The 24,199-nt window shown below is 40.5% G+C and overlaps 1 protein-coding gene across 8 annotated transcripts in view; it reads left to right on the top strand.

Moving 5' to 3' along the window:
* Nucleotides 1-24,199, top strand: part of SFMBT2 (Scm like with four mbt domains 2) — a 220,977-nt gene that overhangs the window by 30,045 nt on the left and 166,733 nt on the right. For 7 of the 8 annotated variants that reach the window (XM_045858039.1, XM_045858038.1, XM_045858045.1 and 4 more), the window contains 2 exons: nucleotides 2,113-2,210; nucleotides 4,142-4,382. In XM_045858039.1, the coding sequence (XP_045713995.1) occupies nucleotides 2,113-2,210; nucleotides 4,142-4,382 (339 nt within the window). The remainder of the gene's footprint in view (nucleotides 1-2,112; nucleotides 2,211-4,141; nucleotides 4,383-24,199) is intronic. The other variant, XM_045858046.1, reaches the window with a different exon arrangement.

Below are 24,199 nucleotides of genomic sequence, written 5' to 3'. Positions count from 1 at the left end.
TTTCATAGTCTGTTTTCATTACATCATGGGGCAATGCCTCCAACTAGTTTGTTTGCAGTGGAGGGAGATTGTCAGAGTTTCCTTGATAAAATGTTTATGGGTTTAACAGGTTTATGAATCAGCAGTAAATATTTGCTCTGGGTTTATGAGACCTCCACTCATAAACATCGTGTGTGTTTATCTATTGCTCATTGAAATGTCTTTAGAGAATCGGCTGCTTAGGGCACATGCTGTGGAGGAAGTGTTAATAAATTACAGATCTGAAAAGGCTGTATTGTGAGGAACCCTATATTTTGTATCAGATTTTATTGTTAAATCAGCACACTTCACGTTACCAGCTGCTGGGCATAAAGGTTTTTAAGTGTTTTTAATAGAATTCTAGGTCTGACTTTTGGGGTGCTTATTAAAGTATTTTTGTAGAAAGCAGAGAGTAACAGCTTTCTTTCGCACTGTACTTAGTGACACACCCTCGGGAGTCACAGTGGTACCTTTTCCTCCCTTGGTTAACTTGAATGAATAAATGAATGAATACCCGAGTGAACGTGAAAGTATCTATTACCTATCATATTGGGGGAAGAGATTGGAAACATAGTTTGTCATGGATTAAAATTTGGTGGAAACAAACATTTTGGGTAAATGCTAATAGCCTGGGTCAGAATTTTATGAATAGTAAAGATCTGCAAGGAATGGTCTCAGTTGAAGCTGAGGAAGTGAGGCTGTGGTCTTACTCTCACCACTGCTCAGGGAGCCCTCCTCTCGTGCCTCTCCCAACATTCTGCTTCACCCAGGCACTGAATACCCCGTATCAGAAATGTTTCCCTGAAAAGAGCCAGCGGCTCCTGCAGCTTCCAGCTAATAAGGGTGCCAGGCTGTTTTCAGCCAAGAAGACACAGTAAGGCAAACACAAAGAGAAAGCAGTCATGTTCTGGAAAACTCATCTGGGTGTCACCTCCCAACTCCGTCCACAGATCTGTTGCCCCAAACTGCACTGGACACCGACCACCACATTTGTTGTTTGATCCACTAGCCAGAGACATCACAGCAGTGCTATTTATTTGTCCAGGTGACCTGGTGTAGGATCTGTGGGTAGTGTTTTGTTTTTTTGGATATTTGAATGTAAGCCACTTGATGGGAGTAGAATTTGAGGAGATGGTTTTAAGCAACTTTGATTTAGAAGACAAAACTGAATATAACTGCCTTTCAACTTGGTATCTTCTGACTTTACAAAAATTAGTTCCTCCTATCATTTTAATTTTCTGAGACTATGCAGAGTATGACAAGAAAATTACTTTTCCAACTTCTAATTTAAAAATCTTTTGTAGGAGTGAGTAGTGATAGCCTCCAAGAACAAGGCTTTCTTTCTTAGACCCTCCCGTTGCAAATCCCTGTGGCCCACCTGCTAGTATTTGTTCTTGGCCAGTGAGATAGCCTCTTGCTAGCAGAAGATACATGGTTGGACATTATGGCAAGAAAAGAGAATAAAAACTTTTGAAGCTGTTCTTACCTTCATGTTTGGACAGCCCTTACTGCTGTGTGTTCTTACGTTACAATGGTCTTGCAAATCAGCTAAAGTAATGTTTACAGCTGATTAGTTCTTTCCATTTGAAATCATGATGTAACATTTATGTTATCTGTACTGTACTTTTGAAAAGTGTCATTTGGTGTTTTTCAACTACACAGATTATATTTTACATATACCGTCTTGAATGTTTGGGGAATTACTTGATTTCTGATGTTTTTTTCACCTTGTCTTCCTGTCTCCCCAAAGAATGGAGTGTCCATAGTGGCCAGTTCCAGACTGATAAACTAACATGCAGCAAATATGCTGTGAGACAAATCTCACTTCATTTGCCTAAGAGCATTTAATATTATCCTTGATTTTGTTAGGGTATCCCAGCAGAGTTTCTTTAGTGTTTCCTTTCTTCAGTCTCCTGTCTCCAAAATCAGCAAACTAAAGCTATGAAACGAATTTGACAGTGTCCTCCAAAACCATTGAATTTATTTCTCTTGAATTAAGGATGTTGTGGTCTTCATTGGAGGCCAATACCCTTCCATTCTTCACTCTAGTGTTGATGTTCTGTGTTTTTTGTTTCTTTGGTTTTGGCCTTTCAGCAGAAGAAGGTTCGAGCTTGGAGGAAAGCGGCTTTAATTGGGGGGAGTACTTGGAAGAAACCGGTGCCAGTGCGGCTCCTCACACGTCGTTCAAACATGTACGTAACCTTCCTTCTCTTTCTGGTCTGCATTTGGGAGTATAGCTAAGATTTCTTAGAAATAAAGAAGGGATGGGAAAGTTTTTTTGCTTTTCACAGACAGCTGTGAAAGGTAAGGTGCTCTTGGTAAGGTGGACTTGGCCCTTACCACTTATCTCACTGAACACGGGGCTGGGCCCAGGGTGGGTGCTCAGTGGGGGAGAAACGATGTGTAGTTTTACCCTTGTCTGTACCTCAAAATGCCCTGTTTGACAGATGTGGCCCTTACACACGGCTTGACACAGGTAAGATTGATTAGAATAAATAAAAGCCAGCCAGCTAGGTAAGTAGGTGTAGTGTGTAATGTCTTCTTACGAGGTGTAATGGCTGTATATTTTTATTATGGATTGATGTTTTTATTTTGAAAGGACACATAAAAATCTTACAGTCTTTTGTGAGCAGATGAGTCAAATTAGAGGAAATACTATAAATATTCAGAAAACATTTGGATCGAGCCAAAAAAAATCATTCTTAACAATGATTTCTTTGAATAATGCAAATAGCCTGCCCAGCAGAGTGAAAGTCCCAGGAAATTAAAAATTGAGCTTTTTTCAGGTTTTTGCTTCTATTTGAGATTTTGTCAATATATATTGTTAACAAGGAAAGGCTAAATTTCCAGGATCTAAGTTTTTTGGCATTACTATTGCTTTGCTGGACAGAAAAATTTAATTCTGAGAAACATTCTTTTTTCACTGGGCTACCCAGGGCAAAGATTCAGCCTGAGTGCCATTAACAAGTTGGGGCATTTTCTCAACCTGTTCTTGTTTTTGGCTCTCTTGCTGAATTAGCGAGCCAGAACTTTGATTCTTTATTTTAATGCTACATTTTTATTGTTTTTGGAGATGAAGTGTTCTTTTGAAAAGAAATTTAAGGCCTTATTAAGTTTGCATGACCTTGTAAAAGTCAATCACATTCCCAATCCTCTTTTTATACTAATGTTTGTAATACTGTAATTACTACTAGTTTATTATGAATGTGGTTTTGGCCATTTAGTGAAACCAAGAGGTAAATATTAAAACATAACAGAACTACAGCTCACCTGGCAAAGAGCGAGGGTACGATCCCGCAAAGCTTCTTATGATTCTTAGATGACTTGTTTATGTCCCTTCAGGCAGTTTAGGAAAAAGATATTGAGTGACAACTTTTTCCTTTTCTATTTTACCGATAAAATTATCAATACCTCTCCGTATGGAGTAACTCTAATTCTTTTTAATTGGGTCAGTCCTCCCATCTTCCTTTTAATCACAATAGCTCAGGAAGCAGAGTGTCCCGGGACCTGTGTGCCAATTGTCAAGGAGAAGCATCCTTGGCCCCATGAACAAGCCATTCGTAATTCTATCCTCTCTTTAAGCAGCTGCTGTTCCTGGACATCAGATTCTTTAGTGTTGGAATGTCTCCTGGGCTGGAAAACTTTCTCTTGGGGAGGAGGGCTGGGAAATATTAACAGACTCTAATCCTTCATTAATAAAAAGAAAATCCATCCAAGGCTGTACTACTCACAAGCTGCCATCAGCCACCTGGAGCTTTTGAGCACGTGGGAAGACTGTCGTCCACATTGTGTGCTGCAAGTGTAGAGCGCACACCGGGTTTCAGATCGGAAAAGGAGAATGTAAAAGTTCTCGTTAATATACTTTATGCCATATCTTGAAGTGGTGACATTTGGGATATTTGAGTTAGAGAAAATATTAAAGTTAATTTTATCTGTTTTATCTATTTAATGTGGCTACTGGGAAATTCAGCATCACATTTGTGGCTCTCATATTTCTCTTATTGCTCTTTTAGAGCAACAGAAATTCCATTTTTATGTGCTGTGTTTTTAAACAATTCTGGTAATTTTCTGGATGTGTATGTCTAGTACAATAACGGGTTTCCTATGTTTCTGGTTCTTTAAGGTTGAAATCAGCATTCAGAGCAACTTCCAGCCCGGGATGAAATTGGAAGTGGCCAATAAGAACAACCCGGACACATACTGGGTGGCCACTGTTATCACTACCTGTGGGCAGCTGCTGCTTCTGCGCTACTGTGGTTATGGGGAGGACCGCAGGGCTGACTTCTGGTGTGATGTGGTGATAGCTGATCTGCACCCCGTGGGGTGGTGCACTCAGAACAACAAGGCCTTGATGCCCCCGGATGGTAAGCTCCCTGCTGACCCACATTTCGGGGACTTTGGGTTTACAGGCTATCCTTATTCATGATGCTTGCAGGGAAAACCTTGCAGAGATTCTATAACCGATTTAGTGGGAAGGTCTAGCAGCTTAAAAAGTGCTTCCTGAGTTTCATTAGCTTAGTGGTGCCAGAGTGAGAGGGAACTTACGTGCATTTTTGGATGTCCAAACTTATTCTGACAACTGAACCAAGCATGGCCTTTAGGAGACAAAAGCTCTGGAGCCTGATTTTGGAGGTAGCAAAGGAGGCGGAAGAGAGGCTGAGATTGAGGTCTTGTTTTCTGTTACTGATTGATTATGTTGCTTTTCTTTTGCTTTGGAGACTTGACATTTTGTATAGTGCCGTAGGGCTTCAGAAACAGGTCTCTCTAGTTTTAATCTCTCTTGTTGTGGGGAGACTGTCAAGGTGTGATGCATGTAGAAAACCAGACAGATGAGGAGACGTGACATTACTCTTAAGGGAATTGTCAAAGCTTGTATAGATAAAATCCATTCAGTGGCTAGAAAACCATGGCCATTTTACTTCCCAGGGCACATATGGTAACATCTGAAAGATTTTTCGACTGTGAGAGGGAAAGGGGGGAGAAGCTCTTGGCATCTGGTGGGAGGAGGCCAAGATGCTGCTAAACATCCTACAATGCAGAGGACAATGCCCCCAACAAAGAATTATTAGGCTCAAGCTGTCATAGTTGAGAAACCCTGCTGTAAAAGAATGGTACAGCCTGTTACAAATGCATTAAAGGAACTCATCTGATCCTGTGAGTGAAAAAACTGAGTCACCAAATATTTCAACCTCAACACCCCGTCCTCTGTGTTTTATTACATGATGGTGGCAGCAGTTACACTTGAAGACTTTTGATGCTAATTCTCAAGCATGTATAATGTTCTCTTAGCATCTGGCTGCCACTTTTAGCTTTGCATGGGTATTTTTATTTGGAAGAGACACATGCAGTTTTAGAACTGAAATCCAGGGTGTACACCATATTTACAATTGCTTTTGCTTTTCAGAACAATTGAATTTTATCTTTTTTTAAGTTCTGATATATGTTTTTTCTGATAGTTGGAAATGGTCCACAGTTTTTTTACCACCCTTTTTATAAATAATTGAGAGCCTGCTAAGTAGTGGGGTCATAATACATGCATGGAGTTTGAGTTGCATTTATGGGACATGTGTAAGAATTGAATTTATTGCCTTGGCCTGAGCTAACATCTTGACCCTTAATTTGTCAGAAGAGAGAAAGGCCCTTCTTTCTTTTTCTGCTTGCTTTGGGTCTTTGCACCTGCTCTCTCCTCTACTTAGATGCCCTCCCAAATCTCTTCCTCCTCCAGCTGGCAGTTTATTTGACTACTTCCTCAGGCAACTGCAGTCAAACCCTATCTTTCCTCACAGGATCTTGTGTACCCTCAATGTTGATCATGTTTGCAACTGTGCCCCGAATTCACCAGGTTGTGCAGCTACTATCACTGTCTAATTCCAGAGCATTTCCATCATCCCATAGATAAACCCTGTACCCATTCACAGTCACTCTCCATTCTCCCTTCCCCCCAGGCCCTGGCAGCAACCACTAAGCTACTTTCTGCTTCTATAGACTTGTTTATTCTGGACATTTCTCACACATGGAATCATAGAGTATGTGGCTTTTTGTGTTTATTTCCTTTTACTTAGCATATTTTGTTCAAAGACACCCCTGTTGTAGCATGTCAGGACTTTATTCCTTTTTATAGTTGTATCATATGCCATTGTATGGATAGATCACATTTTGTCTGTCCCTTTGCTCATGGATGCACATCTGGGTGCAACTGTACTTTGAACCATGCAGTTCTTAGAATATTTGTATAAAGGACTTATCCCCTCACCCCCACTCCCCGTATTGGTTGTGTCTTCATAGAAGTGTGAGTCTTTATTTCTAATCTCTGTTGAGGGGTCCTTTTCAGGTGAGTGCTGGAGAATAGTTGTCATTGTGTTAGGCTTTATTTTATTTATTTATTCTCACCTGAGGAGATTTTTTAAAGATTACTTTTAGAGAGAGAGAGACAGACAGACAGACATTGATGACATCGATGTGAGAGAGGAGCATCGATTGGTTGCCTTCTCACATACACCCTGACTGGGGTCCAGATGTGCAACCTGGATATGTGCGCTGACCAGGAGGGGATGAAGCCCACAGCTTTGTGGTTTACGGGATGATGCTTCAACCAGCTGAGCCACACTGGCCAGCCTGAGAGGCTTTATTTTTAACTCCTGTTCTAGTTCTGCAAGAGCCAGTAGTTGGGTGAACACAATGCCATAATGCCTGTGGTAATGCTCACTTCTTTTAGTCCCAGGACCAGCCTAAGTTGTGCCTTAAGTGACATTTTAATTTATTTATGTTTACCCTTTTTGCAAAATTTTAAGTGTATATAGTACGTTATTGGTAACTACAGTGCTGTACAGCAGATTTCTAGAACTTTTTCATCCTGCATAACTGAGCTTTGTACCAACAGAACAATAACTCCTTATGGTCTCCACCATTCTGCTCTCTGCTAAAATGAGTTTGACAGCATCAGATGCCTCAAATAAGTAGAATCATGTAGTGTTTGTCCTTTTGTGACTGGTTTATTTCACTTAACAAAATGTCCTCAAGGTTTGTCCATGTGGTAGCATGTAACAGGATTTCCTTCTTTTTAAAGCCTGAATAATATTCCATTGGACTTTGATTGAAAACAGCCACTGAGGCAAGAATATATAACATACAGTTATTTAATTCATCTATGATTCTTGATCTGTCATAGACTAAACCGGCCTTGATGGGTGAGTTGTACTGATGGACTATTGTGAAAATAACTGTTCTAGTTAGAAAATTAGACTAAGTCCCATTTGCCCGGCTCTACACACAAAGGTCACATAGATAGACCTACACTCAGCTGAGAGGGAGAGGGTACAGGCAGATATGTGGTAATTCCAGGGAGCCGATGCACACCTGGGAGCACTATGAGAGGGGGACGCAGCAGGAGACCGAGAGGCAGGTCTCCGCTCCTGGCTGCAGCCTTGCTTTTCACTGTGCTTGCTTACCTCATTCATGCAGGACTCCCTCTTAAAGTTGGACACTAGTAGCTAAACGCCCTTGGAAAGGATGTAAGATGGTTTTACTTTATAGATTATTTAGTGAATAGTTTTAGAAAGAAGTTCCAGGGTACTGAATTTTAACACTGTTAAGAGCCATTTGGTTCACTTTGTAAAAATCCATGCTGTGGCTTGAGAAAGAGGGCATAGTTTGTTCATCAAGTTTTTCTCACTTGGATGAAAAATGTGCTGCAGTCACAGTTTGAGAAACACTGTCAAATTTGTTTCCTACTGACTTCATGCTATTAGGCAAGACACAGGCACACTTAAAAATGACAAAGTCAAAGTGAAGACTGGGAAAACCCTATGTGGAGGGAAACCGCTCATGCGACTGAAGATTGGAAGGCTCTTCACACTGTAACAAGCTATACTAATTTTGAGAATGTCTTCATTGTTCATTTTAAAGAACTTAAAAAAATTTAGTAGGTAGTCAATATGATTTGGAATTCTTCAGTGCAGAGAACAAAGTCAGGAAATAGCAGGTTCATGGGGCAAAAGGTTTTATTGATTGCTGTAGAACAGGATAATTATTGCTTTGTAGCCAGACAGCACTTGTTCCACTGGGGATTGTAGAATCTATTTTTGAACAAGGATTCTTGTTTCTGTGGTTTTCTGTTTTAGAGAGCTAATATGATTGTAAGTTCCACAAATGTACCTGCTTGATCTTTCTGGTGGTTAAACTTGAAAGGCATCGTGGAATATGCACATGAATTAAAGCAATCCATGACACATAATGGTTTTGCTTGGAATGTTCCATGGTGGTAGAGAGATTTCTTATTCATCCCAGGACTCGGGGTGGGTGGGGGTTGCATAAAGGGAAGAGCCAGGATGTGGGGTTCTTATCTTGCCTCTGCCATTAGTTTAGCTGCATGGGTGAGGCCCCCTTAATTTTCGCATCTAGGAAATGAGGAGGTTATAGGGTACTATAATCTCTTAAGAGCTTTCCAATCTGACATGTCCTGGTTTGTGATCCTTATCAAAGAAAGGAGGAGGAAGAAGGTGCTACTTTGCTACTGTATGCACTAGCAATGGAATTTGTTTTGAAATTTGGGTCTATGGAAACCTAGTCCAGACATCTGTGCAGGCACAGAAGTAAAATTCCTAGGTTACTATTGGGGATGATGAAGTTTCAACAGGTTGAAGGACACACTAGGTGGGGAAGGGTCCATCATTATTGGCAATGGGTGTAATTTAGCTCAGTAAGGGTTGTGGACTCTGGTTTCCCTGTGGAACCTGGGGAACCAGCTGTAACCTCACCTGAGTGAGAAAGATCAGTGCAACTGGACTTGAGTCATTTGTTATGGACGCGACAGCTTCAAAATACGGTTGGGCTGATGAGACAATGGGAGCTTGGGGAGGTTTGGGCAGAAGGGAGAGCATTGCCCTGGGTGGTCAGACTAAGGTTGCAGTGCTCAAGATCCTTTAGGATGTTTGGGATGGTCCAGAGTGGTTTTATGTCTTCTGAAATCATCACATTGAAAGAGACTCATTATTTCCAATGATAGCTTTACCATGCCTGTAACATTCTTTATGGTCCCTTATTTTCCTTCCTTGCTCTTTTAAATGAACTTAATCTTTGAATTAATACAAACCATCATTGTTACATCAAATGTTACGAGAAGGAAACAGCATGGCAGCAGACAGAACACCACTAACGAGGACGTGTTTAGAGAGACCTGGGCTTATTGGCCAGCTGGTCCTTCCAAGAGCAGTGTTCCTGCTCCTGAGCTAATTGGCATTAATCTTTCATATTAAAAGTATTAAGAAACATACTACATTAAAGCACCACTAAGTGCAGTGCAGGATTAGCTCTTATTAGAGTTGTAAAATGTAAAATGTTTTGGCTTAGTAAATCAATAAGGCTTGATTTATTCATAAGCACATGCAAAGCTCACAAAGGGCAGCTGACAAATAATCATTGTTTATGGTGATAATGTAAGAAAGTCATTTAATCCAGTATCATTGCGCTGCCATATATTGGGAACGAGCAGCAGTGCCTGTTGATGTCTGGGGTTGGGGAGCTCTGGAGTTGCAGCAGGTATCTGCTGGGGCCCTAAAAGGAGCGCTGTCAGCTTGCAGGTGAACGTGTGTGGTGGTGCCAGTCCGCAGACTTCTTGGCTTACACACTGAGAAGTATTGATGCGTGCATTCTACTGTTGCAGTAAAAGTATTGGAATTAGGTGCCTTAGGAATCATGTCACTAATTTTTATTTTCCCCATTATGAAAATTCTGTAATTTGAATTGCAAACTCTGCAGTCTTGCCAGAATGACTCTATTTACCATTCAAAGTTGAATCAAAATTACTGGAGTTAGTTATTATTTAACTTATTTGAATAAAGGGATGTTTATTCATGAAGCGTTAGGAAAAAGTGTGAATATGGCCTTATGTTATGGGAGTAGATCCTGCCAGGTTCTGAAGCCTGGTGCTGGGACTGTTTTGGGGACTGCTGTTTTTACTGTTGCTGATGGTACAGTAAGCGATGCTGGCAGGTGGCTCACAGGACTGGAAAGCGATTGGATGGCAGCCCTTACTAGTCCATTACCATTGTTTAACTGCAGACTCTGAGCAGTATACTTTGATTGTGCTATGTGAGACTATCAGTGTTCACAATTTGTTTTTTATTATTTAATGTGATATTTTAGTAACACTAATGAAACCTACACAATTGCATTGTTTTCATTTGTGTATTAGAAGAGAACTAAGTATCTATGCTAAAAACTCAAAGAGCAAAGTTAATCCAAAGCGGAGTTGAGAGAAGCACAGGGATAAACTCACTGGTTGGTAGATAATTTAACATAGACAGAAAACAGCACACTGCTGTAAGGGGGGTAGGATGTGTTGTGTTGGCCAAAAAGTTCATTTAGTTTTTTCTGTGAAATAAGAGACACATTCTTCATTTTCACCAACAATTTTATTGATTTGGATATTTTGAGTATGTCAGCTGTCTTCCATGTGGTATAATGTTGATTGTTCTCAATCAATGTCGCGATTTGATCACTATCAACTTCAACTGGTCTACCCGGCCATGAAGCATCATCCAGTGAGAAATCTCCAGCAAAAAACTTTGCAAACCACTTCTGACATGTTCACTCAGTCACAGAACGTTCTCCATACACTGGACAAATCTCTTTTTGTGTTTCAGTTGCATTTTCACTTTTCTTGAAATAATAAAGCATAATATACTGAAAATGTTGCTTATTTTCTTCCATCTTCAATATTAAAACGTCCATACAAAAATTCATCAGTTTTGATAAGTTTTTTTAAATGCACACTGATATGATAACTGTCACATACATCTAAAAAAATTCTTTCAAATGAAGTTAAAGATAACTAAGCACTACTAGAGCCATCTTATGGAAAAAAACAAATGAACTTTTTGGCCAACAAAGTATTTCATAAGTATGACAGCAAATAAACTAAAAGTGATAGACATATATTTAAAAAACTGAGTTAGTATCCTATTGTCAAAAAGCCACTTTTGATAATGGTGTGTGAAGGAAGAAATATTCAGTTAGGAAATAGAGTGGTCCTTTTCTCTAGGCACCTAATGGCCCTTTTAAAACAATACAGGTGGTTTTGAGTCCTGTCTGATCAGGCGGGAGCCTGTGTACAGGTTCATCATGGTGTAGACCAGAATGAACTTGGTTTTCAGATGTGTGTGTGTGTGATGAGCATAGATCTGTGTATGTGTGCACAAACATGTGTGAACATGTATGTGTTTGCAGGCACATGTGGACACATGTGCGCATGTGCATTTGTATCTGAACATGCGTGTGCACTTGCATGTGTGGATGAGCATGTGTTTGTATATTTACATGAGACGCTATGTGTATGTTTTGACCTAACCGGTATTTTGAAATAATTTTGGTATTTGCTGTTTACAAATCACTTAATTTAAAAGTCTGAGTTATCCTCGTCTCTTGAAAACTTAGATGAAGCAGACATGTTGGACCTGCATTCCACAGGACAGCCCTTAGTGGAGCATTTGCCTCTTCAGTGGTCATTTGCTTGCTCTCCAGACCTTCTAGTCCCTGCCTGGGCCCTCTTATCTGCTGGGGCTGCATGGGCATCTGCGCTAATACCTCGAATGTGGGACGTGGAGCAGGAGAGCCTCTGAGTGTGTGACCTCAAGTTCCTGAGGCTCTATCTTAAAATACCAATTGACTAGATATTGTTAAGTTTTCCTTCAGCTCAAAAATATTCTGAATTAAAGAATCCAAAGAGCAATGAATGAGACTTAGAAGGAGCTCTGAATAAGTGCACTTCATAAACATAACTCTAAGAAAATGTGTTTTTGTTTAAGTCTGTGGAAGGGAAAATAAAACAAAGACCAAAAAAATGAAGGCAGACCAACTGGTCCTCTGTAAATCAAAAACCTTTGTACAGGTGGTGAGGTACAACTATTTGTTTAGCAGTAGAAAATTATAGTCTTTTTCTCTTATAGATCCCTGTTTGGTATTTGTATTTGTCTTTTGAAACTCACTATATACTACATAACCCTTTATCATTTTCTTGCCCAGGGTATAAATGAATCATGAATTTTAGCATGTTTGTGCCATGGCTCTCCAACTGAAAACAGTTTCTCTCACCCAACAAATAGTTTTATTGTGTGCATACCGTGTACCTCAGAACGACCTTATAAACTGTCTGGTAATATTCTTATTTTACATTTGAAAAAAAATGTGTGTTGGAAAGGGTAAATAATTTGTCTCCAGGTCAGTAAACTTGAAGTAGATTTTAAGCTAAGGGCACAAATTTCCCCCCAGTTTTGAAATCAGTGCTTTGAAAGTAGCAGGGGTCAGTAAATATTTGTTTATTGACTTCTTGTGTCAGTAAGACTTCAGAATGTTCAGACTTGAAATATTGGAAACATATTACTTAGAAAAGTTATAGAATTTGACTCCTTGTGATTTTTAAGAAGAGGGCGGAAAGTTACTTGTCCAGAATGTTTTCCATTTTGTCAGTTTTGGAGGCAAATAAATGGAAGAGATTAGGTCTGCAGCTTCCCTGACAAATGGTAATCATGAGATTATGTAAAGTTATGTAAATTGAATCAGATGCTATTTGGGTTTTTCTGCACTACATGAAAACTGTAAGCACAAAGCAGTACTATAAGATTTTCCTTTTTGGTGTTAGTCATAAATGAATTTATTTTCTCTTCTTAATCCAGCAGCATGTGTACTTAAAATCAAGCATGTGTTCAATTCTGTGTGAAATGTGGGAGGGAGTTGGTTCTGTGGATTCTTGATCTCTTGTCTAACTCTTCCTCATTGTTAATCCTTCCTCTCCTCAACTGTCAGAGCCCCTTCTCATGTGTCTGCTGGCCTCCCTCCTGCCTCCACTTCCCTATCTGGAGATCCTGGTCTGGGCTGCTTCCCACTCAGCTCAAATGACAATGGCCTTATGTTCACAGGGACTCAGCTCGCATCAGCCCCAGTTCTTGTCCTGCGTCATGGACCCGTTTTTTCATATTTTAAAAAATCATTTATACTATTACAGTTGTCCCAATTTTCCCCCTTTGCTCCCCTCACCGCCTTTCTTAAATCCTCACTGGAAGATACGTTGAGAGAGAGAGAGAGAGAGAGAGAGAGAGAGAGAGAGAGAGAGAGAGAGAGAGAGAGAGAGAGACATGTATGTGAGAGAGAAACATTGATCAGTTGATCGGTTACCTCCTGCATGTGCCCTGGCCGGGGATTGAACCCTCAACTTTTGGTGCACAGGGTGACACTCCAACCACCTGAGCCCACCCAGCCAGAGCTGGTTGGGCAATTTAATACCCCAAATGGGTGAGTGGTGTAGAGCCTGTGAGAGCAGCCTGGAGTTGCTTTTGCACAGGCACGTCTTCCTTGGCACAGCTTGCCCTCTTGGACCTCTGCTGTCTCCAGCCCTGACCCTGCCTCATCGACCTCCCCTGTTTTCCTACCCTGAGTCAGTAGCCCTTAGTGCCATCTGTCCACTCTCCATCATGCCTCTGACTGTCCTCTAGCCTGTTGGACTGGTAAGCTTCTCCTGCATCTCTTCTTGCTCTGGGCTCTTGAGTAAGCCTTATTTCCTGCTGGGTCTTACTGTCTCTGACACGGCTCCAGGTTTTAGGGCTGTGCTGACCTGCCAGGTTCTGCCTTTATTCTAGGGCCTTATCTTCAGTCTGGAGGTGTGCCTTCATTCCAGGGCAATGCTGACCTTTCAGAGCCATGCTGACCTCTCAGGGCTGTGCCTTCAGTCAGGGTCATGCTTTCATTCCAGACGCACGCTTCCATTCCCAGGGCTATGTGTGCATTCAAGGCTTGCCTCTGTTCCAGGGCCATGCCTTCCTTTCAAGCCATGCTGACTGTCCAGGGCGAGCCTTCTTTCTACAGTCTACTGACCTTCTGGGACAGTGCTCCTGTTCCATGCAGAATTTTCAACCGTTATACACAGTGGCTGAGGAATATATTACAATATTAAACAAATTTCTTTTTGTTTCACAAAATGAAACAAAATATTTTACAATATAAATTCATGCTCTCACACACATATAGTTTTAGACATGACGTATGAAGTGTGACATTAACGTATCACATTGGCAACTGAATAGATACTGAATGCTAGAACTGTGGATAGTTTTATTGCTATAAACACATTTAATAAGATTAAAATCTCAAGCACCAGATGGGTGGTTCTGTTGGTTGGAATGTCATCCCAAGTACCAAAAGTTTGCAGGTTTGATTACTGGTCAGGGCACAATCCTAGATTTTGGGTTCAGTCCCTGCTCGGGGAACCTATGGAGGCACCCGTTCAGTGTCTCTCTCTCACATCAGTGTCTCTCTCTCACATCAGTGTCTCTCTCTCACATCAGTGTTTCTCTCTCTCTCTCCCTCTCCCTCTGTCCTCCCTTCCTGTCACTCTAAGATCAATATCCATATCCTCAGGTGAGGATTTGTAAAAAGATTACAATCTCAAAAATATATTTAATTTTATTTAAATATTTTAGATAAAAAATTTGATATTCACTAGTTATAATTTGTAGTTTTAATGTTAATTTTAGTAGCTAATTTAGAATACTTAGAAAGTAACTTTGTAAGACAAAAATTGTAAATTTTAATATTTGCACTTTATATTTTTGATTAAAATTATCAAGATTATATAGACTAGCTATAATTATATTTTATGTTTTAATTTCTGATGATTTCTGTAGAATCTATATTCTATAGAATAGAATATAGCTATTCTGGGGGACCTATGAATCACCCCTTTGTCCAGCGTCTCCTGACTGTGGACATGCCCTGCTTGTCTATTCTATAGAATAAAATATAGATTATGGGAAAACCTTGGATTTCTTAAAACTAGATAGTTAATGATTTTTCTGAAATGAAAGCAAGGAAAGAAATTTTATGGGATAAATATGTAAAAAAATATGAATTATTCAAGTCATTATTTTATGACTCATCCAAACATTGCCAGCCCATCAACAGAACACCTAGACATGGGTCACAATTAAATTTAGTGATCTCTGGCATTTTGCCAACTTACAGTCATATGTAAACTATAGCTTTTTATGTACTTTTTGATTCTGGCATTATGAAGCTATATTTGTGAGTATAGGAGGATAGGGTGTACTTTGCTCCACAACCTGTTAGCTTGATGAGTAACTTTAAGATGTTTCCACATGCGGTATGTGGACCTGCATTTATACTCTTGCCCAGGCCCTGTACCTGCTATGGGTGGGCCTGTTCAAGGTTTTCACAGCAGATTTCTCATGTCCCCTGTGGACTGGATGCCTTTCCACAGGTCAGTGGCCTGTCTGCTTAGGGGCTCAGTTTCCAGATCCCTCATCTTCTGTCTCTTCCCTGAAATGGACCATTGGTGTCCTTTCCTGTCCACTTGAGAGAAGAATGTCACTGTGGCACATCGCCTTTGGGACACTGAACCTGAAATATCGGTGTTTTAAGTGAAGCCTCATTGGGTCAAGCCTCATACCATCCTTCCAGCCATAACATTACAAAACAAATCACAGTGGTCCCCCCTTACCCACTGTCTCACTGTCCACAATTTCCGTCACCCACATTCAGCCCTGCTCTGAAAATGAGAAATGGAAAATCTCAGAAGTAAAAAAATGTCTAATTTTTACATTGTGCACTGTTCTGAGTAATGGGCTGAAATCTTCCCCCCTTCCAGCTCTCCCTCACCTGGGGCGTGAATCACCCCTTTGTCCAGCGTCTCCTGACTGTGGACATGCCCTGCTTGTCAGTCACTTAGTGGTTGTTTCGGTGATCAGACGGGCTACCAGAGGGACAGCATTTCATGTGACTTTTATTACAGTACTGTTATAATTATGCTGTTTTATTATTAGCCATTATTGTTCATCTCTTACTGTGCCTAATTTATAAGTCAGACTTTATCACAGGAATGTGTATGTAGGAAAACCCATGGTATACATAGAGTTTGGTACTACCCGCGGTTGCAGGCACTCACTGAGGGTCTTCAAATGCAGGACCCTGGGATAGGGGGCTACTATACCGCCTATGTTTAATCAGCAAACTTTATATTGCTATTTTAATTGTTTTGATTAGGACTAAAATAATTTTAATAATCTAAGCAAAAAAAGAACATTTTTATATAATAGAGACATTTTTAAAAGTTAACTATGTATTACATTATTTATTTACATGTAGTTGGCATACAATATTATATTAGTTCCAGGTGTACAATACAGTTATTAGATTTTTATATACCTTACACTACAGGTACCACACTGTGTCTAGTAATAATCATCTGTCACTGTGCAAACTTGTTGCCACAGAGTAGGGTGGGATGAGCAATGAAAAACTGATGGGAATAAAAAGATACTACCTTAGGGTGTGAGCCCAAGGGCTGTGGAATGGCTCTATTATTTTAGGGAGAAAAAGGAACATTATACCAATGGACGGAGTAGTGCTTATACATGCCTGCATGAAAATGCATGGTGGAAGGGCGCAGATCTTTGTATTGAATATATTAATGGGAGCAATGTAGTCATTTTATTCAAAATGTCATATGTCTAGTACATAGGAAGTGACATTCTTTGCAACTATTTAAAGGAATGCAAACTTTTATAATACCAAATTAAAAACATAAGGGGGAATATTAGTTTTTCAAAATCATTTGAAAGGGGTATATGTGAGCCCCTAAATTTAAAGAATAGTGATATAGACAGCCATGTTAGATGAAAAGCCATTCTGAAAAGCTGATTAATCCTCCTTACCTGGGCAAATACTTGGCCATGATGAAAATCTGGAAGGCATACATTTGCCCAGAGCAGTCGTTACCTGAGCCTTGTGGCGTGTAAATATTTTAAGTAAGCCCCCATGTCCATCCTGCATGGGATGAGCTGTGACTTGCCCTATACCCATCACTGGTCCCTTGCACTCCCTAACTCTGGGTTTTTAAAGGTGGTGCTTTTCCTACAGCCCTTCTTGTTCCTTCATTAAGACAGGTTTTCATACAATTTTGGTATTTAGAAATTCTCAGGGCTTTGAAAGGATTTATCATAATTGGACTTTTACAGAGTTTCTCTTTAAGTTATTGTATTCCTGTAGTAATACATGAGCAATTCTTCCTCCAGCTTCTTTGCTGATGGAAAACTTAGAGCCAGCCGAAGGGAGATCTTGGGATGATGGGGAAGAGCCCGCTCATGGGTACCAGCAGCTGGTTTGGTCCATAAAGGACAGTACGATTGCCATAGACATGGAAAAAATTTTATGTCAATCTATGAAGGATTATTTATTGAAATTTTACTATGAGCCAGATGTTTTTCTGGTGGGATTATACAAGATGGTTAATACTAAGTATTTATATGAAGCACATTCATAATGCAGTCAGCTTTTGGCCCTTGGCATGCACTCAGAAGAACTTATTTTTGGAAATGGATGTTTTATATGGAAACTGCCAATGTACTTATTTGTCGGTCATTTCTGCTTTGACTGTTTACTCCTGAAGATTTTACTCTTGTCTTGCTAAGAAGTATCAGAAGTTAATTTGAAATTCTAATCTTTGGAAACTGGGTGATATCTTAGTATCACCCAGATACTAAGTTGTTCAAGTGCAGTCTTCTTGTCCTGGTGGGAACTTCTCTGAGACAGCACTTCATCTGAAGTTTTAAAATTTGTCTTTTATATGCTAAGTGTTTTTCAAGGTTGGTTAAACACCTGTAGTGGAAATTTACAAGAGCTGGAGGCTAACCTGACTGGTAATGGCACCCTGACCCCGAAACTTCTGTGGGGTCCTCTGGCAGCCAAATGGAAAGGTTCCTCTGGTCTGTATTCTGCTGGTATTTAAATAAAATGAATTGGAGTGTCTGGAGCTGACTGTTGCACAGTGAAAATGCTCTTCAGGCCCTAACAAAGGACTGGAGGGCATTGACCTGAGTCAGGTGACCTGGTTAGTGGCTCATCTGTGCCTCTCCATTAATGGAACCTTGGAAAAAAGTCACTTAACCTCTTTGCATTTCACACTCTCCTCATCTTTAAAATGGCTAATTAATACCTGACCTTGCTCCCTCTCAGTGGTATTGTCAGTGCCAACTTGGATGGTAGATGCAAAAGCTCTCTGTAACCTGTAGGGTGCTGCAAAGTGGGGAGAATGCTCACTATCACATTTTTCCTTCTTCTCTTTAACTGGAAGAGGCCCTACTGGTCCTCGATCCATAGGCGGGCCGATCCATAGGCGGGGTCTGGGGAGGTGTGAGTGAGGAAGTGCTTGCATCTGGGATGGGGAGCTCAGAAATGCAGCTCCAAAGGATCAGCAGAGGCTCACTTAGCTGGCAGCCCCTCACCCCACTGTGTTCAGTGCCCTGGCACTTATGGTTACCTTTTTACCTCCTGTAATCAGAATTTTGGATATACCTTTTTGCAGTTATTTTTGCCCTGTGTTATAATTATTTATGGATACATAATCATACCCATTTTACTAAAAAAGTAAAGCTTTGTGAGCCTGTGTAATCAGAAATAAGTATTTTGGATCCTAATGCCATCACATATGTGAACTTGGACTAGGTACCTCATTTTTAAACTTTGTCACCTTCAGTATTCCCATCTGTGACCTGGGGATAATGACAGCTGCCTTATAGGGGTGTTTTGTGTGTTAAATGGAGTTTGTATCAGCTCCTCAGACCAATGTTTAAAATGTATTAGGAAGAAATGAAGAAATGCTATTTATTCATTCTTCTAAGAATGGTTTTTACTCACTTTTAAACTTTACCAATTTATTTATTAATTATTTCAAAGACTATTTTTTAGAGCAGTTTTAGGCTCACAGCAAAATTGAGGAGAAAGTGCAGAGATTTCCCATAACCCTCCAGCCCCCACACTTGCCCGGCCTCCCTGATTGTCAGTGTTCTCCGTAGAATGTGTATTTGTTACAACTTAGGAACCTACACTGACACCTCATCACCTAGGGTCCGTGGCTTATATTAGGGCTCACTATTGGTGTTGTGCATGCTGTGGGTTTGGACCACTGTTTTTTTTTAATTTAATTTAATTTATTTTATTTTAATTGTTGTTCAAGTGCAGTTTTCTGTCTTTTACTCCCATCCCAGCCCTCCCATTAACCCAGTCCTGTGGGTTTGGACACACACCCACCACTGTAGTGTCATACAGTGTACTTTTCCTCCCTAAAAATTCTGAGCTTCACTTTTCACTCCTCCCTTTCCCCTTGGCAACCACTGATCCGTTTACTGTTTCCATAGTTTTGCCTTTTTTGCAGGATGTTATATAGTTGTAATTATAACACCTTTTTATATTTTAAGCCTTGCATTTAAAGCTCAGTAGTTGTTAAGTGGTTAAGAACGAAGCTTTGAGCTAATTAAAAAAATAACAACAGCAAAGACTAATGGGTAGTAGTGTATGTGTAGTTTTACTGAAGAGCCTTTAAAATCTGACCACACTCATCCATACTGGCCACACTCGGATTTTGAGGCCTGGGGCATGTTGGAAACAGTGGTTAGGAGCAGGGGAAGAGGGCTGTTAGTCATACACACTTGTTTCACAGATAAATGATGACCGACAGCCCAACTGCAAGGGAAGAGATAGAGAACCTAGGAGAAGTGGATAGCGGTGTAAGAGCAATCTCATGCCATTTACTGGAGGAGCAAATAATCTTGTCACTAGGTCTGCAGGGTGTGGGGTTATCACACAGTGAGATGTTAGCTATTATATGAGAAAGCCAGATAATTGATTTATTCCATTCTCAGTCCTTAAAAAGGTTATACCTCTATTTTGTATCTACTAAGTAGGTGGCAACAGAAAAGGTTAAACTCAGAGGGATGTGGTGTGGAGAAATAAAGATTGTAAAGAACTAGGACTTTGACAGACAGGTAGTTTGTGGGTTGAATGTATTCACAAACTATTATTGTATCTATGGTAGATCTCTTCTATACCAAGCCTTTGAGTATCAAGCAGTTCTCATTCTGGCCACTTAAACATGGTAAAACCAAAACCTTCAAAACAGCCTCGAAGCATTGGCTTGGTACACAAGTAACAGATTTGAATGATTTTTGTATTTCGAGATGTACCAAGCCATGTTGGTCAGCTGAAGGACATGTGGGGTAGGCATGCAGCCGATGAAGAAGCAAGACAGTGCTGAGGTGGGGTTTGTGGTGGGCACCCATGCTGGAGTAATGGCCATGGCTGAGAATCGGGCTGTTCTGGGCCATAGCTGGGTGGGTCCAAAGTGGAGGAAAACTCTGATTGTTTAGCTGTCTGTTAAGATCGATTTTCTGAGATGATGTATTAAGGTCCTGTCAAGTGGAAAGTGTACCTAGATGGCAAATCCAGGTCCCGTGTTCCAGGGCTGGGGAACCTACAGGACTGGCCAGAACAAAGCAAGACCTGGTTGGTGGGATGGGCCATATGGTAGAATTGGGCACTGGACTAGGAAAGAGCCCTAAGGATCAGGGTATGACCTGACCTCCCTGACAGGGTAGACTGGGGCAGGGAGAGGAAGCTGTGAAATGGGGCCGTGCACTGCCTCTGGAGCCTTGAACGGATGACCTGGATGAAATGAGTTTAGACAGGGGCAGGTGCGTGTGCTCCAGGCACTACCCTTGGGCTCCCTGCGTCCTGGGGCTGAGTAGCTGCTGAGCTGGTGATACCATCTAATTATCTCTTTGAGAAGTGACTGCCTCAAAGAGGCATCTTAGGAACTGGGTGATTTCTGCTTGGTGGCAGCAGTCCTTAAAACACAGGTGTCCCATATTGATGGTTGGCAGAGAGTGGAAATCAGTGTACTCAACTTGAGGGTCTGGGGAAAGCAGAAGGTGAGTGAAGAGGCAGCGACTGAAAGTAATGAGATTCTGAGCAGCATTCTCTGGGGCCAGTGAGTCGTTCTATCTGCTTTGGACCCTGGATGATGGTCCTGGAACCAAACCTGGGCTGTTTCTGGGATTTAACTGTCGGGGCTACAGGGTCATATGATCACTTTAAGGGGTGGTGCTGAGTTTTCCGTCATACTTGCCACCCCATAACATTTGGAAATGGAGCCACACTAGTGTTTATTGACTTAGTGTCACCTTGTTTTAGATGGTTTTCACTTTGGTGATATGTAAGGAAGAGGTCTGTGATTCTGTTGGTTGTTGTGACTTCATGGAGGGGGTTTAGGGATGGAGAGAGAGGGTCATACATATAGATTCTTAATACTTTAGGGTCAGAGGCAAAGCTGGGAATTAGAAAAGTGGGGAAGAGATGAGTGAGCACCCCTGGACCAGGGATCTCTGGTGTCCCGTGTTGGTTTTTAATAGACTACATTTTTATTTTATTTTCATATTCTCACCCAAGGAAATTTCATTGATTTTATATAGAGAAGTAGGGGGTTGTGGGGGGGAGAGAGAAACATTGATGTGAGAAACATAGATCGCTGTTTCTCATAACTGCCATCTAGGTTCTTGCAACCACAACCTTTTGGTATAGAGGACGATGTTCTAACCAACTGATCCACCTGCCAGAGCGACAGACTATTTTTTAGAGCAGTTTTAAGTTCAAAGCAAAATTGAGAGGAAAGTGCAGAGTTTCCATATACCCCATGCTCCCATACATGCACATCCTCCTCTACGATCAACATTGCTCACTGGAGTGGTACCTTTGTTACAGCTGGTGAACTTGCATTGACACGTCACAATCACCTGAAGTCCACAGTCTCCGTTAGGGTTCATTGTTAGTGGTGTATGGTCAGTGGGTTTGACAAAGGTATAATAACATGTATCCATCATGATGGTGTTGTGCATAGTCATTTCACTGCCTCCTAAATCCTCTGTGCTTCTCCTGTTCATCTCTCCCTCCCTCCTAACTCCTGGCGACCACCGGTCTGTTCACTGTCTTCAGAGTTTTCCTTTTTCCAGAGTGTCACATAGTTGGAACCACACAGTTCGTAGCCTTTTCAGACTGGTTTCTATAACTTAGTAATATGCACTTAAGTTTCCTGCATGTCTTTTTGTGACTGTCCAGCGCTTTCTTTCGCTTCGCTTCACTTCACCTCACTTCAGTCATCTCTGTGGGTGTCTCATCTTTATCACGGTGAATGTCACTCCACACACTTAAAGGTCCAGATGCTGGAGAAATAACCTCCTCTGCTGTGCTGCTGTGCACGAATGCGTGAATGCATCTGGGAGCTCACATGCAGAATCGCCCAAAACAGCCTGTGGGTTTTACAAGTGGCCTTTCCTTCAAAAAAATTCATGTCAAGTATTTTTGAAAAATTTGCCTGCTTTCCAAAGATTAGCACACATCCAGTTACAAAAGGTTTGAGGATAGAATGGTTACACAAAATGAGGCCCAACTGTTTTTATTTTTAAATGTTCTTAGACAATTCTGTGAGAACTTACAGTTGCCAACTACTAAAAATTTTATATTTCTAGATAGGTTTAATCAGAAGGAGGTGTTATAGAAATACAGTTTTCAGGGTTTTCGCAATTATTTCTCTGATTATCTCCTAATAATTGACAGAGATATTAAGCATAGTTGATTAAACAATGCAGAATTTTTAAAAAGCCCATAATGACATATTTATACAATGGTGACTAATAGCTCCCAAAAGCCTGTTGTGGATTATGAAAACAAGTTATAGCCATTAAAATAATCTGTAACTGTTTTTTCACACTAGGCAGTTGTGTCAAGTCATTAGCATCTATTCAGCTTATTTCTTAGAAAATTATCTGATGAGTGTCTTTCAAGACCACCATAAAACAATTCTCAGCCCCCACTAGCTCTCGCTCTGTACCTCCGAACGTAAGCACAACCAAGTCCTCAGTAATCTCCAGAGAAAATAAAATTTATTTAAGGCTTAATTTCTGGTTTCAATGTTTTATTGTCCTGTAGTGATCAAAGGATTATTTGCATGCCTTATATTTAGTGTTATTCAGAGTAATGTTTAATCAGAGATTTGTTTTGTGAAATGAAGAAAACAACACTCTTTATATTCTTCGTTTGTACATGTAATGTGTAATTTGTTAGCCATCAAAATTAATTTTGGATTCCTACTGTACGTAGAGCTTTAGATTTATATGTCTGGTTAATGGTTCTTTCAGTTAAGTGTATGTATTTATGGATCTGCCCTTCCAGGCTGGATTTCTGTGAAGCATTTATGCAGGGAGGATGTTCACATAAATAAACAACTAGCAAATAAACGTCAATTACAAATTCTATTAACATAGCAAGCAGCAGTCCTTTAACAAATATTTAAGTATAGTATGTTTAGATTAAATTAAGTTTTTTTCAAAATGCTTGTCTGCCTAGTTTCCCAGTTTAGCTCATCTGTCATAAAAACCTCTTTACATTTCAAAGAGTAGACCGACTCTGACTTCCTAGAAATATTGCGTACTCAAGTATTATAAAGATTTTTAAGTGGTTTTTAGAAGCAAAGAGATTTGGTTATTTTTGTGTTTTCCCCCCTGAATTTCATGGTACCCTTTCTTTTTTTGTCCTAGACCCTCTTTCTATTTTTCTCTTTCAACATCCTTTTTCCCAAGGGTTTGTAGCCTACCGCTCATTTGAGGGCCTTGATTGTGTGGTTTATATATTAGGATCCAACTTAAGCCTATTACAAAAAGACCCTAAGAGACTGTGGCACAATTTAGTTAGAAGTTTATTGCTCATTCCTGCAACAGGCCAGAGATCTGCGGTTCAGGGTGGTACCTCTATTCCATTAGGACCTTCAGGCATACTGGGTTCTTTCCATTTTGCTCTGCAGCATTGGCTGTTTTCTGCATCTGCGTGGTAGAACCTTTATTTTCCTTTTCATCCCCAGCAAGAAAGAGGGAAAGTGAGAGAGAGTCCAGGGCCACCTGATCACTTTCCCTGGGTCAGAGCTGAGCTGCAAGGGGGGATGGGAAATGCGTTCTGTTGCAGCAGGCCCCTCTTCATAGCCAAAACTTCCAGGGTGAGGAGGCTTCTTTTACCGAAAGAAAGAAGTGGGGAAGAGGCCCTTGGCGACAGTTAGTGGTGTCTACCCCAACTCATTTAGCTAAGAAAAAAACTTTTTAAGGTAACTATTTTATCTTGGGGAACATACCAAGGAAAATGTAAAAATGCTTGAGATATAAAACCAAACAAATGACTTATTTTCTTCACTTGGGAGTCAAAATGCATTTTCTATACTGGACAGAGTAAATTCAGTTTCTAAGTTGCAATATTTGGTATTGATTGAATAGGATATATACTTTTTTCTGTATTAACT

This window comes from Phyllostomus hastatus, unplaced genomic scaffold (assembly GCF_019186645.2).
Source record: "Phyllostomus hastatus isolate PE091 unplaced genomic scaffold, TTU_PhHast_1.1 phas_scaffold_1674, whole genome shotgun sequence".
Classification (NCBI taxonomy): domain Eukaryota; kingdom Metazoa; phylum Chordata; class Mammalia; order Chiroptera; family Phyllostomidae; genus Phyllostomus; species Phyllostomus hastatus.
This window is presented reverse-complemented; position numbering and strand designations above follow the sequence as displayed.